Source organism: Carlito syrichta, unplaced genomic scaffold (assembly GCF_000164805.1).
Source record: "Carlito syrichta isolate Samal-C Ts95f unplaced genomic scaffold, Tarsius_syrichta-2.0.1 Scaffold305213, whole genome shotgun sequence".
In the NCBI taxonomy this organism is placed as follows: Eukaryota; Metazoa; Chordata; class Mammalia; order Primates; family Tarsiidae; genus Carlito; species Carlito syrichta.
The window spans coordinates 234902-250186 of NW_007249309.1; the positions used below are offsets into that span (position 1 = coordinate 234902).

A 15285-nucleotide genomic window follows, 5' to 3' on the forward strand; every position below is an offset into this window, starting at 1 on the left:
GACAGTCAAGCAGAGCTCCTCTCTGTCAGATCAACTGCAGCATTCGATTCTCATAGGAGCACAGACCGTATTGTGAACTGTGCATGTGGGGAATCTAGGCTACATGCTCCTTGAGAATCTAATGCTTGATGATTCCCCTACGTTCATGGAAAAATTGTCTTCCACAAAACCAGTCCCTGATGCCAAAAAGGCTGGGGACTGCTCCTCTAAAGTGTTAGAAATTATCTATCTTAGATTTTTGCTTCCAAAATTCGGCCTGTGGATGACATGGACACAATACATTTGAGTGAGAAGAATCAAGTGTGTGAATTAATCTCAAGTTCCATCTGTTTATCTTCATTTAAATGTGTTTTAGTAACAATGAAACAAATAGCAATAGATGAGAAAGAATCTGTTTCTATTGAGAAGTTTCCTTTAGAAGAAAAGGGAACTAAGAGGGCATGTGTTCTGTTTCACACCCTGATGTAACCCTGTGTGTTGGTTCAGGTGGAAAATTCTTCCAACCGCGATAAAAAACAGAGTTCATGAATCTGAAGACCAGTAGTTTTAGGTAGCATGCTAGATGAGAGTCTAATCTCTGCTTCTGGTGTCTGCTGAGATGGGATTTTAGAGATTTGGTCTAACAATTGCTTCAGTTTCCTCATTTCCAAACAGTCCAATGGTAGTGACTAATCAGAGAATGATAATTCTAGGAATACAGTTTCTAGACAAGCCCCTGCACAGAGGAACATGATTCTGGAGCCCTCCCTTATTACTTTCCTAGAAGAGAGGAACTAAACTCTGGCTACAAAGTGCCAGGTTCAGAAGATCTATCTAAGGACAAAAGAATGGAGGTCGAGTTTCTGGCCATTAAATGACTACCATGCTCTGAATATTCACTGGTCCCCTTTTCTAGCTTTTGGAACCTAAAAAAGTCAATACAATTCTCATAATAGAAGAATATTGCATATATGTAGATTTGTTATTTTCTACCTTTATCTTTGTAAATGCATAAGCTGTATTTTTTTCTTAGAAAAGCTCTCAGGTTTAGCCTGAAAAGCTAACTATCATTTTCTATCATTGTCTCTATTGGGAAAACATTCTTCATGTTTTAAAGAACCAATTTGCAACTAAAATGTTTGGAAGACAAAATCATTTGTAAGTTGGAGATATTGGAAGATGCTGCACAAAAAAAGACTGTTTAAATGTTACATTAAAGACATCCTGACTTTCCTACAAAGTCATTGATGTTTCAGGGCTGCTGTTCTCTTTGTTGGCATAACTGTAACTAGCCTAACTGCCCGCTGTGTTTCCTGTTTGCCCCACACTGATTCCCACAGCAGGAGCATGCAGTTTTCAAGTTATCAGTTTGAGATCTTGTGCAGAAATGACTACAAGGTAAAACACTTAAAAACAACCCTACTGCTTTTCTCATCCCTACTCATAACCCAGCCTCAACCAGCTAACCCCTCACTAAATAAAATGACTTTTTTTTTTTGAGTTGGAGTCTCACTCTGTGGCCCAGGCTGGAGTGCAGTGGCATGCTCACTGCCACCCCAGTGTCGACCTGCTGGGCTCCGGTGATCCTTCCACCTCAGCCTTCCAAGTAGCTGGAACTATAGGCACATGCTGTCACGCTGTCCGGCTAATTTTTTGATTTATTGTAGATGTGAGGTCTCGCCAAGTTACCCAGGCTGTTCTTGAACCTGTGGACTCAGGCAATCCTCTTGCCTCAGCCTCCCAAAGTGCTGGGGTTACAGGCTTGAGCCACCACGCCCAGTCATACATTATTTTTTTTATTCTACAAACACTTATTAAAATATTTTGGCATTTAGGAATAAATATCCTCTTTATTAAGCGACTTACGGCCCTAATGTCCTTAAAGTTATTTGGCTAACAGCCACTTTATCCCAAGGAACAGTGTGTAATTACCTACTGCATTCTCCACCCTCAGTTCTGCCATCATCACACAAGGTAGAAAAAGGAAAGGATGACTGGAGTCAGGCTTTGACGTCTCAAGGAAAAGGTTAACCAACGGTGGGAGAAAAATGTTCTTTTGCCTTAATGCCATAGTTAAGCACTTTGTACCATATAGTACTTGGTGCTGTATAGTCTTATAAGATGACGGGATCCAATCTGCACAGAATGTCTAACAGCAGGAGTGGAGACATTTTAACTGCTCAGTGCTCACAGGTTATAGTTAGTGATGTTCTTTCACATCAGCAGTGAAAGAACATTGTCCGTCTGGGTGGGTAGAAACTAATCTAGCATTCTCTATTCTGAATTTGGATAAAAGATCAGATCTTAGTTTGGAGACCATTAGAAATTGATAGATAGTATTTTTAACTGCCAGTGTGGACGGATGGGGGCAACCATTACATATCACATTCAGTGAACAGAAACAGGCTATCTGATGGAAGAGAAATTAAATGGCAATCAACTGACTCCACAAAAAAGCAGCACAGAGCAGAGGGTAAACAATTGTTTTGAGGTGATTCATGTTTCCTGAACTTGAAACAGGGATGTCTTAAAAGCTGCCCAATGTCCATGAATGTTATACTCTCGGATGGTGAGTGTGGCCACGTGTGGCAGCACACACCCAAGGTTGCTGTAGACTGTGGGCCTGGAACAAGCAGGTGGGTCCCGCTTTAAGGCTGGGACACACTTCATTCTTTGGTAGTATTCTATATACTATAATGGAGGATAAGCAGATATGATGTATTTGTTTAGAGCTGTGGTCATGGTGAATAGACTTCAGGAAGAACACATGGGAATTTCTCCCAGAGTAAATGTGTTCACGTGTCAACAGCTGAGCATGCATGTGACTCTTGAAGAGGTCAGATATTTGGGAGCACTGCCTGGAAGACCTTAGTGGACATCTGATCTACTTTCTGGTGGAATTGTAGCACTGAAATCAAGGTTTGTAGGCTCTTAGAGGACGAAGATTGTGAGTCCTTTTCTCAGAATTAAATAAGAGCAAAAGAACCATTAGAATATCTCATTTGACTATCATCACTCTAGCAAGGTACCTTGAAGATAACAGGCATTTTAGAAAGGTTTTTCTTTTTTTTTTTTTTGAGTTGGAGTCTCACTCTGTCATCCAGACTGGAGTTCAGTGGCCGCTCCCGGCCACCGCAGCCTCGACCTGCTGGACTCTGGGGATCCTTCCGCCTCAGCCTTCCAAGTAGCTGGAACTACAGGCGCGTACTACCACGCCCGGCTCATTTTGATTTATTGTAGAGATGAGGTCTCACCAAGTTGCCCAGGTGGGTCTCGAACTCACGGGCTCAGGCAATCCACTCACCTCAGCCTCCCAAAGGCGCGGGATTACAGGCTGAACCACCGAGCCCGGCTAGAAAGGTTTTTCAGATGAAAAGCAAGACTCAGTCAGCTTGTTTTAATGAAGGTGTGTATTGGCTGATTTACATGCCCCCAGGGACTGTTGTCTATAGAACATAAAGGCTGGCATCCTGCTTCTGTTGAATCAATTGTACTTAATTTCCTGTGGGTTTCTATTTTTTTTTCTTCTTTTGCACTTTAGAGTTGTATTATTTTCACATCAAGCTAAACTCACATACCTTTTCTTAATCGCCTTGCCAGCCAAATGATAAATGCCAACCCAGAGAATGCTGTAACCACCACGGCCACTGGAATAAAGAGGGGGTTATAGTCACCCTCCTTGATCATCGAGAAGCTTCTGTTCAGTTCTGAAAAAGAAATCAGTAAGGCACACAGCATGAGATCACAAACCTTATTTCCTTAGTCCATGTCATGATATTTGACTTTTCCCCCGGTATGTCTCTCAATAATAGTGCCTTTTGACAGATGAGGAATCCGGTATGGAATGCCCGTGATAAGTCCATAGCAGAAACAAAGACAGGGCCAGTCTCACTTTCCCAACACCTACAGAATCTCAGTCTCTTGATCTGTGATTCATGCAATTCTTGGGAATGTATCTAAAAATCTTGGCAAGAATGGTCATTATTGCATTTAGCTACATGGCCTTGTTCAATGGATGGAACTCTGAAGCACAGAGAAGAGCTAAAAAGCCTAAGGTAACTTCAGAAAAAATAAAAGCCAGTGATCTGTGCTGAATGACTTGTCGGTCAAAGGAAACTATTAATGCTTTTACTTTAAAGTATTTGTGCAAAAATAAATGTTTGCTGTGTATATGCCAAAGAACTGCACTGTCTTTCAAATAATGTAGTTCTACCACTTCCCTCCACTTCCTTCACAAATAAGTCAAAAGACAAAACTGTGTGTTGTCTTCTAAGTGTAAATTAAGGTCATTTTGGGGCCTTTATTGACAAAATACTGGTATGAAAAACTCTGTCTTCAGTTACCACCATTTGAAGGAACCCACTTTTACAAATGGTACAGTTTGACTGTATCCCTAAATCTTCCTGTTCCTTTGATGAATTCCCTGCACCCAGATATATAATGGAGAGGAAGCTCAAGTTCTTAGAGGCTCCAAATAGAGAGTATCTATTGGCTTGATGAAGATGAAAAGGGAATGGGCACTAGCTAGACCTTCAAAGGAAATGGCCCTGATCAGCCTGATAGACAATCCTCCACGAAAGGCCTCCTTGTCTCCTCTCTGCTCCCCTGCTCTACTCCCTAGCCCTGGGCACACAGAGATCAGCTTCTCTGGCAGATTCTACAGATCCTACCATTTAAAGACTCTTGTTATCCATGTAGATGGTCCCAGGGACAGACATAGGTAGCTATTCTTTCACATGCTCAGTTAACATGCATTTGTTTTAGCATCTACTGCCAGGTGCTGTATCAGTCAGGTGGAGGGTATACAAAGATGAAGAAGACATGAGCCTTCTCCTGCATGGATAGACTTGGGAGGCCTCAGCTTAGTGATAACAGAGAAATATCCACTACTTCGGGAATTAGGCAGTCATTGGTAACCTTTGTTGAGGCATTTCAATGTTCTAACAGAGAAGTCGGATTGTAGTGGAATAGAAGAATGACCAAGAAATAAAATAGTAGACCATGGGTTTCAATCTTAAGGGTTAAGATGGAAAGAGTTGAGAATGTAAAAAAGAAATGACTGTTATTAAAGGCAAGAGCAGCCAAAGAGTTTACAGTAAGTTAAGGCAAATAATTTTATTTTTAGGCCGCATATATTGAACAAAACAAAATTTAAATGTTAAGTATAGTTTCCCCCACCATCTGCTCATCCATCAGCTCCATCTTTAAATCTTGTTTTTCAGGGCAAACTTACTCACTTTGACATATTGGACTAGGATTTGACCAGACTCCAGATGATTCACAAATAGTTTTCTTCTCTCCAATTAACACAGTTCCTTCTGGGCAGTTGAAAGTACACACAGAGGTAAAGCTGAAGGTGGCCAGGGGATGACTACAGTCCATGGTCCCCAGATCAGGTGCTGATAGAGGTTCACACTGAATCACTTCAGTGAAAAAGAGAAAAACAAAACAGGATTTCTGAGTAAAGACCCTTCCTCGACCAAAGATTTTTTTCATCAAAGCTTTCTGACTCAACTGTGGAACAAGCCACATAAATCTAGAAATAGCCGGGCTCGGTGGCTCAGCCTGTAATCCCGCGCCTTTGGGAGGCTGAGGTGAGTGAATTGCCTGAGCCCGCGGCTTCAAGACTCGCCTGGGCAGCGAGACCTCATCTCTATAATAAATCAAAAAATCAGCTGGGCATGGTAGCGTATGCCTGTAATTCCGGCTGCTTGGAAGGCTGAGGCGGAAGTATCGCCGGAGCCCAGCAGGTCGAGGCTGCGGTGGCTGGGAGCGGCCACAGCACTCCAGTCTGGGCGACAGAGTGAGACTCCAACTCAAAAAAAAAAAATCAAGGAATATCTGATTTTGAGAAATTACTTCTGATAATGTTTCTAGGCTTTGTTTTTGTGAGAATGATGACGGATGGTGTCAGGGACGAAGCCAAGGAGAGCACTAAAATCCTGAGGAGGGAGAGGTGGCTGTTCCAGCCTGTTGGCCCAGTTGTGGTGACATCTGCTGGATGTGCAGAGCCACATGGCCTCTGACTCAAGGGTTGTTGCAGAAAATGCTCAGTGGAAAATGCCCACCTTTTCACCTGTTCTAAAGTCTACCCAAGTGGCTCTGAAAAGCATCGCAATTCTCTGAAGCAAGACAAACTTCTGTAAAATTCAGTAAGCGAGTTGATTCAGCTCTATGATTTCAACAAAGGATTTTGGTGGTTCTTTTGAGAGTTAAACTGCTCAAACTAGTGAGTCAGGAGCATACATGTAGAATATGTAGCCAAAACTTTACAAGTTCAGATGCTGCCAGTTTTCTCCCAAATGGAGATAACCTTGGCAGTTTAAAGAAACAAACAAAAACCTATCTGCCATATTTCAAATTATAAAAAACTAAGAGATTGTGTTTTTATTTTTCACAATAGTTGTTATTGTCAGGAGAGTTCATGAGGAAATAAAAGTAAAAGATGAATGATTTTTAAGAATAAGCCAAATAAAACAATCAAGAAAGACTTCTACCCCTAGGAAGGAAATTGGTTGGTGTTAAGTAGGACACCACATAAAATAGGTGTTATTGATAGGGGAGGAACTAAAATTTAACTGAGGTTCAGCAACACTGGTTATTTATGCAAAGGCAATGAGAAAAATAAAAAATATAGTATACCTATGCTGTATTATAAATTATGTTACACATTGAGATAGCTCAGAGGTATGTGGTTTTTATTTTTTGTTAGAGAGTTTTCCTTTTTAGTTTTAGTCAGAATAACTCTTTTGACAAACATCACAATATAATCTAAGTTAGGTTAAATTATGTTCCCAAAGAGGACACGAACTTAGCAAGACTGCACTGAATTTTCTCAGACCCTAAACCCAAGGCTGTCATGACAAAGCCCCCAGTCTGATGTTGCCTCCAGGTTGGTTCTAGAGATGACCAGTTTCCAAATGGTTCACAAATGATTCTTCAATCCCAATTAAGTTTGTTCCTTCAGAGCAGTTGAAGGCACACTGTGAGCTGAAGCTGAAGTCATGCAAAGGGTGAGTACAGGCCATGGTACCCAGCTCAGGGGCCCCCAAAGGCTCACCCTGAATCACTTCAATAAGGAAAGAAAGAGTATTGGGAAGTGTTAAGAGGATCTGATGCCTGGATTTGAACCCTAGCTCTACCACCTGATAATCATGTGCCTTTAACCAAGGTTGCTTAAATCCTCCAGCTTGGGTTTCTTCATCTATAAATGAGGACTAATGATAATTGTATTATCTTTATATAGTTGTGGGAACTAAATGCATGCCAATTAATGTAAGTCAAGGGCTTAGAACAGAGCCTGGCTCATAAGAAATCCTAATTCAGCAATAGCTAGTCTTCATATTAATATCTTTGGCATAATCTGGAGAGAGAATTTTAAAATCCAGATAGGTTTAAATGGGAATAACCAGCTCATCTGAGAAACAACTACCATAACAGAGCTCCTGAGTTTACCAGAGTGTTGGGAGCAGGAAGTTCAGAGAAAAAGTGGGACTCCACAATGTCTTCTTTGCCAGGGAAGAAGATAAAGTTCAGGAAGCATTTTGACCTCAATTCTGTCTTCATCTTCTCTAGATAAGTTTTAGAACTTTAGCTTTTCTGATTTTGACAACCCTCTCCTGATTGGATTTAATTAAGGTTAGATTAAATTTAGACTAGATTAAATTAAGACTTGCAAATAATTACCTCTTAGGCCCTACCATGCCATTTGGGCCATCATTGCTACCTCACTCTTGAAATCTTGATGAAGAATAGACTCAAGGAATTAGAAGAATTTTTGTATTTTTCATATAGAAGTTCAAATTAAATTTTAAAATGTTATGAGATGAGATTAGAGAGAAAGATAGGAGATAAGACAAAATGTTCTTATCTTATTTCATTGATTTAATGAGTATCTATTATATATCAAGCATGACTGTAGAGCTTGACAAGCTTAGATTTCACCTTGTAGGACAAATGATAGGTAGAAAATAAAGGGTGGATAGTCATATATGTGTGATTTTTAAATTGTTTTTAATTGATTAGCCTGACTCTGGTATGAATAATTTACTTGAGGTGAGCTAATTTAAAGTTGTAGCACCTATCTAGGAGACTATTGCAATAATCTAGGAGAAAGATAAGATGGCAATGGTAGTAGAGTTGACAGGTAGAAGACAAGTTAGAAAAGTGATGTTATAAACATCAGTAGAATGTTGTAAATATTGGAGGAAGTAAGAAAGTCTTATGCCAGAGTGTCCAGGTAAATAGTGGCTCCACATACTAGATCAGGAATACAAAAAGGAAAGCTGGCTGGGGACAATTGAGTTTATAGTTTTTTGAACATCCCAAAGGATATCCTTAGAGCATATTTGAAGTTCAGGGCCAGAGACAGATTTGTCAGTCCACAAAAGTCAGTAAGTTTGACCAAAGGGGACATGCAGAATAAAGTCAGAAGAGCAATAATCAAAGAACAAAAGCTGGGAAGTAATAACAGTTTATGGTCTTGGATAAATGCCCATGAAACATCACAGGAGAAATGATCACAGGTAGAAAGAGAACCAGAAAAGAGTGATATGACAAAAACCAAGACAAAAAAAAAAAAAGAATAAAGTGTTGAAAAAGGAGTGAAATAGGCATACCAATAATATAAGAATTTAAAAATGAAGTTCAGGAATGGGGTGAAGGTAAAGTATCAGGAAGGAGTCATGGCTCAGGGATTGAGTGAAATGAGTTAACCTACTTTAGTTAACTTTCGTTGGTTGACATTTAAATTAATTTTGACTTTATTCTTTACAATTAATGCTTTTTAAAAACAATTAAATTGCCAATTCAGTTTAGGCTCACAAGCAAGTTCCTGATGGATTCTAGGCATTTTGTGAATCCCACAGATGCAATGATAAATAAGACACTTACTCATTTCAAGAAGATTTCAGTACTAGGAAAGATGGACAAGTAAACACAGCTTCAACAAAGGTGGGAGAAATGAAAAAGAAATATGTGGAGCTATCAAAACATAGAATAGGGACACTTAGCTGTCTGGCAGTCCAAAGAAAGCTTCCTGGAAGAAATGATCTTGAACTATGTCTTAAAGATGAACAGGTGTTTCAAGAGTTTCAATGTATGTCACTAAGTTTCGTAGATGGTGTAGAATAGTAGTATTGATGATTTCATTCTAAAAGCAAATAAATGCCTATGGTTATATGCTTAGTTTATTCTATAAATAAAACTTTGGCATATAATTTTAATGCAAAAATGCTATAAATGTGCAAGTAAGCCTTTTGTGTTTGTTAAAATAGACTCAGACAAAAAGTTAGGTATGTCTAAAGAAATGAGTATGAGCACTAAATGTAACCACATTAAAATATTTTTTTCAACTTCCTTGAAGCTTCTTGCCAGCCCCTGTCATGCAGTGGTCAGGCAAAGTGAGAGAGAAGGCCATGAGTAAAGTCAGTAAGATACAAGGCATGTATGTTAAGTGTGGAGAACAAAGTATTCAGATGTTACTAGAAGGAAAAAGCAAACTACCTTCTGGGTAATTCACCCTCCTAATGATAAATGGCATAGTTTCTTTCAGATTTTAGAGCTCTAGCTAATCTAAGAGGCTCATTTGATTGTGAACTTTATGAAATCAGGAAACTACCATGCTTATTTCTTGTTGTCACCCTTACAGCTTTCATCTCAACTCCTTCTTTCTTAAGATGTGTCAAGAAGTGAATTGAAACCTCACACTGACTTATGAAATCTTTACGGCAAGTTAACAATATTGTGAAAGCAGAAATTTCTGATCAAAACTTCCCATTTCTCAGAATGGCTAGTATCTTTTGGTCCCAACTAACTTTTATAATAAGCTACAAAGATTCCGGTGACTTTACATAGGAAGAGATAAAGAAAGGAAAGAGACATACCAAACTGGCACTGGGGCCCATAGTACCCCACATCACAATTGCAGGTGTGATTATTGATGGTTTCCACGCATTCTCCATGACCACTGCATGACAGGGGCTGGCAAGAAGCTTCAAGGAAATTGAAAAAGTATTTTAATGTGTTACATTTAGTGCTCATACTCATTTCTTTAGACATACATAACTTTTTGTCTATTTTAACAAACATAAAAGGTTTACTTGCACATTTATAGCATTTTTGCATTAAATTTATATGCTAAAGTTTTATTTATAGAATAAACTAAGCATATAACCATAGACATTTATTTGCTTTTAGAATTAAATCATCAATACTAATATTCTATAGCATCTATGAAACTTAGTGGCATACATTGAAACTCTTGAAATTGCTTGTTTCTAGTGTAATGAACAGGTTAAATGATGAACTGGCCTCTTTAATTTCTGCAGGCAATCAATGCTTGGCAATCTGTTTATAGAAAGTACTAAGTTTAAAAATCCCAAATTGCTAAAATAGTAGAGTCCAATTTATGAGACCAAATTAACTGTTTCACTGTTAAAATATGACTTGGAAAAATCCTGAGTATTTTAGAATTGTACAAGATTTTACAGAAATGTTCATACACCACAGCTAGTGCAATGTTTTATTATATAAAATTCCATAAGATTAGCAAGAAGGAAACTCGTAGCACTAAGCTCTCTACAACAAAGGAATGGGATATGAGCCCATGCTCCCTCCTGGGCCAGCTCTTGCTTACTACTTCCCTGCCTATTATCAAGGGCACTGATCATCTGGTTCTTCCTCCTTACTTCCCACATGTACTTGTCATCCTGCGATAACTTGATTTAGTGATGTAGTTTTGGGTTCTAAGGACCAGCCTTACACACCATGAATGTTCAGAGTGACATGATCCAAGCTTACACAGAGGATTGTGAGTATTTTCTCATGAGCTACCAACAATTCTCATCCTCCAGCATTTCCAAGGGTTACTCTGATTATTCTCTTAACTCTGGTCCTTCCTGAGTCTGAGGCAGCACAGAAACTGGTCACTCCCTACCTGTGTAACAGAGGGCCGTCTTTTGTTTGTGGCAGGCATCATCATTCCACTTTCCTGTGTCTCTGGCCCTCTTGATATAGATCTCCACACAGTCTTCCTTGCTCTTCTTATTGTTGGGCTCCCCATCTCCCCAGTTCTCTGCTTCTTCAGTGAGAGACTTGTTGGTCCCCACCCAGGTCCATATTCCTCCTATCTTCCGGATCCCTATCCAGTAGTAAGAACGACTGAAAGGCAATGTCTTCTCTAGGTACTCAATTTCCCCCTTGTTTTGTATGGCGACTAAATCTGTGTAATTTTCTTGGCAGAACTTTCTAGCCCTTGCCCAGTTCATAGGTTTTTCAGAAAAATGGTAAGTCCAGGAGTTGGTTCCATGATGTGCCAGGAAATCTGAAAGACATCAGCGTGACCTTTCATGATCACAGGATGTTACAGTTGAAAAGAACCTAGCACTGCTACTGGCACCTGCCATGTAGAGATGACAAAACAGAGCCCAAGACTGTGACCATCTCAGGATCACAGGATAGTTGCTAGTGGGAGGATTCCTTGAGTCCAGGAATTCAAGGATATAGTGTGCTATGATTTCACCTGTGAATAGCCACTGCATACCAACCTAGGTAACACAGCAAAACCCCGCCTCTTAAAAAAATACAGAACAAATTCTTAGTTTCCTAAGGATTCTGAACAAGGAACGGTAGATGCAAAGAGAACGTAATTAATTTTGAAAAAATAAATCATAATTGCGCAAAGAACTAGGAAACAGTTGTGATTGATGGGTAAAGAACATCATAAAGTAAACATTTTGAACAGACTTGTGCCGAATTTCACTAGTATGTAAGTTATAAGAGGAAAGAAACTGTTGTATCTGCTGCTGTATTCTCAGCGCCTAGAATAGGGTTTACACATTGTAGGGACTTAGAAAATACTTGTTAAATGAAAAGTGCTAGGCTCCCATGTGGCACAAGGCAGAGATGGCATAAGGAACAAGTAAGGGGTAGATGAAATATTTTGCTTGGCCAGAGCTGAAAATCCAAGCTAGGGAATAAGAAGACATTAGTGTCCTTAGGAATGTGAAAGCAAGTTCAAAGCCATTGCTGAAGAGTATACAGAAATCAGAATAAAACTTGTCACATCTATGGGAGAAGGACCAAAAGGTATAAAGCCACAGCCCTTAACGAGTTCACACTGTAGTTGACGAAATAACATTGATGTTCTCGGAACTATTCATTAAAAAAAATAGAAAATTGAGTACTAAGTATTTGGTACAGGTTGTAAGTGCCTTGTTAGAGATTTTTAAATTAACTTTATCCCTTTATAATTAAAGGATTTTGTGGGATTGTCAGGATTTGAACCCCGCAGCAAGGGATATGGCCGATTTAAAATAGAACTCAGAGGTTTCTGGGGAAGAAATAAAGGAAAGAGGAGGAAAAATGTTCATAGCAAGGGTAAAATAATAGTTACATGTCTAATAACTTTCCTTTTGACTATGTTCACCCAGTGGAAATTTAAGAAAAATGAGCATAAGTAAAAAAAGACTTAGCAATATATAAATATCATAATATACCACAACAGAGCATTGTCCAGACCCACAACTTGAAGATGTTCCATGAGTCCCTCTGAGACCTCTGACATTTCCATGGAAATATCTGCGAATAAAATATAAAATTATATTTAGATTTATACTCTTAAACTACAAGTTCACAGCTCCCTAAAGCAGCACCTACAACTTTCTTTTTCTTTTTTTTTTTTGAGTTGGAGTTTTACTTTGTTGCCCAGGCTGGAGTGCAGTGACACACTCACAGCCACCCCAGCGTCGACCTGCTGGGCTCGGGTGATCCTTCTGCCTCAGCCTTACAAGTAGCCGGAACTACAGGTGCCCACTACCACACCCAGCTAATTTTTTATTTATTATAGAGACGAGGTCTCGCCAAGTTGCCCAGGATGGTCTTGAACTCGCGGGTTCAGGCAATCCACTTGCCTTGGCCTCCCAAAGTGCTGGGATTATAGGCTGAGCCACCAAGCCCAGCCACAACTTTCTTAACATTCAAAATAAAACACGCAACCCGGGAAAGAGACTGGAAAAAAACAAGAATAACAAAATAAAACACATTTCTACTAACTGAGGTAACAGATGCATGAGTGAAAGAGTAACTCCAAATTTGCATAAAAACTGATTCATAGTTTTGTTTTGCTTCATTTTATTTTCATGCTTTAATCTCAAGTTGTAATCATTACTGCTCTGATGTTTTTTTCTCCACATTTAGTAATTTTTGTACCTGCTCTTATTCTGAGCTGTTAGGTCAGACTATCTAATATTTGGTGTGTGCATTTTTAAAAGTATTCTTGGTGCTTGATGAACTATTGATGTTTAGATTTAATGTTATAACCTAACACTTGATTATAATGTTTCAATGCCTCAAATACCTACGAGAATTAGATAGCCAAATAGACCCCAGGAAAGAAAAACCACTCATTTTCTCAAATAAAAGGAAATGCATTTTTGAGTAACTAAAATGACAAAATTACAGATGTTTCTGCACATCTTAAAATCACATCTTCTGAAGTGTATTACCCTGGTAGACACAGTGTTTTGTTGCAAAAGTGCTGATTTCCATAGCTCCTCATCAAGAGTCTCATCAGCAGCAAAGTCAAGGAGAGGCAAGATTCTAGGATTACTCTTTTTAAGACTTTGAGGAAATTTTTGGTTTCTGTCTTTTTTAAAACCAAAAGTGAAACGCGTTGCTTCTTACCCCTGGCCCCCTGCCTCTACAACTCAAGAGCTTCTATCTAGTGTTGGGAAGTCTTTTAAGCTGAAAGGCTCACCATGGCTTTGCTGGGTCCTCCTCTAGATCTGCAGCCCTGCAGCCTCTTGACTCAGCACAGGGGATCGGGTTCTTGCCCAAGGGGAGCCAGCTGTGCTCAGAGAGCCTGCAGCAAGTGTCACCAGAAAGACTTACTGTCTTTCATTTCTCCAACCCAGTTTCACATCCTCCTCCTCCCCCTTTCCCCACCCCTTTCTCCTCCTCTTCTCTCCTCTTTCCCCACCCCTTTCCTAGACTGGCCTCTATCACTCCCCTCCCAACCCCACAAAAACAACAACAACAACTGCTGAGCGGAAAGTATTGTGATTAGGTTTTCTCCTCCTTTCCTCCTTCTGTCTGCTCATCATCCCCTCCACTCTCCTATTCATCCATCCTTCCTTCTCTTCTACCTGCCCTTCCTTTTTCTCCTCCTCCTTCTCTTCCCCTTATTGTTCTTCTTCCTCTTTCTCCATTTTCTTCTCCTCCCCCTTTCTTTCCTTTTTCTTCCTCTTCATCTTTCTCTTCTACTTGTTTTTCTTCTTTTTTTTTTTTTTTTGGTTCTTGTTCTCCTCCTCGTCCTCCTTCTTTATTGTTATTTTTAAAAAATATTTTTAAACAACAACCTCTTGTCCAGCTTATTGTTCAAGTTCCTCCCCTTCCGCCTCCTCTTCTTTCTTCCTCCTCTTCTCCTCCTCCTCCTCCTCCTCTTCTACCTCTTCTTTTTGTTTTGGTCTTGTTCTTCTTCTCCCCCCCTTTCTGCCCCCACTACCCTTTTTTATAAACACTAGGTTGACTCTTGGCTACCTGTGGTAGATGGCCCTGGAAATTGCAGACACTACAAGTCGTAACTGTATTTCAGACAAATTTATGATGGCTGCCAAACTTCAGTAGAGCTAACCTGCAGACTAGACTATTTTCAGTTCCTTCTCCTTCTTTTCCTTGCTCACCACCTAGTGGATGTTCTTGTTAATGGCATTTCCTAAAGTTCAGGACTCGGGGCTCTAGCTCTTTGCTCTAGGGGTTCTGGGAATCTACAAGTACCTTTATATTCCCAGAATATAAAAGGTCAAGGAGATAAGACTGCATATAAAGTTATGACCCATTTGATGACGGACAATTAAAAGGAAGAGTCACTGACATAATCAGATTTGCATTTTTAACAACATAATAATAGCAACACAATCAGCAGATCCATAGTTCTTCTCTTATTTCATCTTTATAGCAACACTCCGCTGAAGGTACTATTATTATCCCCATTTTAAAGGGCCCAGAGAGGTTAAGAAAGGTGTTTTAGTCAGACAGCCAGTAAGAGACACAGTTGGGGTTTTAAACCCAAGCCAGTCAGTTCCAAAGACTGTGCTCTTGACCATGACGCTGAACATCTGGCAGGAACTTAGAAAACATGAAAACGGGAGCCAAGGAGATTCATACAAGTGTCAGTGTTCCTGCTACACCTTAAAATAAATGTCTAGATTTGTTTTTCTAAGTCCTCTCTGTTGTACCTGAATCCTGAATCTGAGAGACCACCAAAGAGCCAGCTCCGATGCAAATCACATGAGGGTCTTTATTCAG

The 15285-nt window shown here is 39.7% G+C and overlaps 1 protein-coding gene across 1 annotated transcript; it reads right to left on the reverse strand.

Moving 5' to 3' along the window:
* Positions 1–3518: 3518 nt before the first annotated feature.
* On the reverse strand, positions 3519–13934 carry SELL (selectin L). The gene is given in 8 exon segments (XM_008061351.2): positions 3519–3686; positions 5217–5407; positions 6869–6911; positions 6914–7048; positions 9864–9971; positions 10916–11302; positions 12477–12558; positions 13736–13934. Coding segments are annotated over 8 exon segments (1086 nt in total). The 5' UTR covers positions 13739–13934; the 3' UTR covers positions 3519–3549.
* Between the last annotated feature and the right edge of the window lie 1351 nt (positions 13935–15285).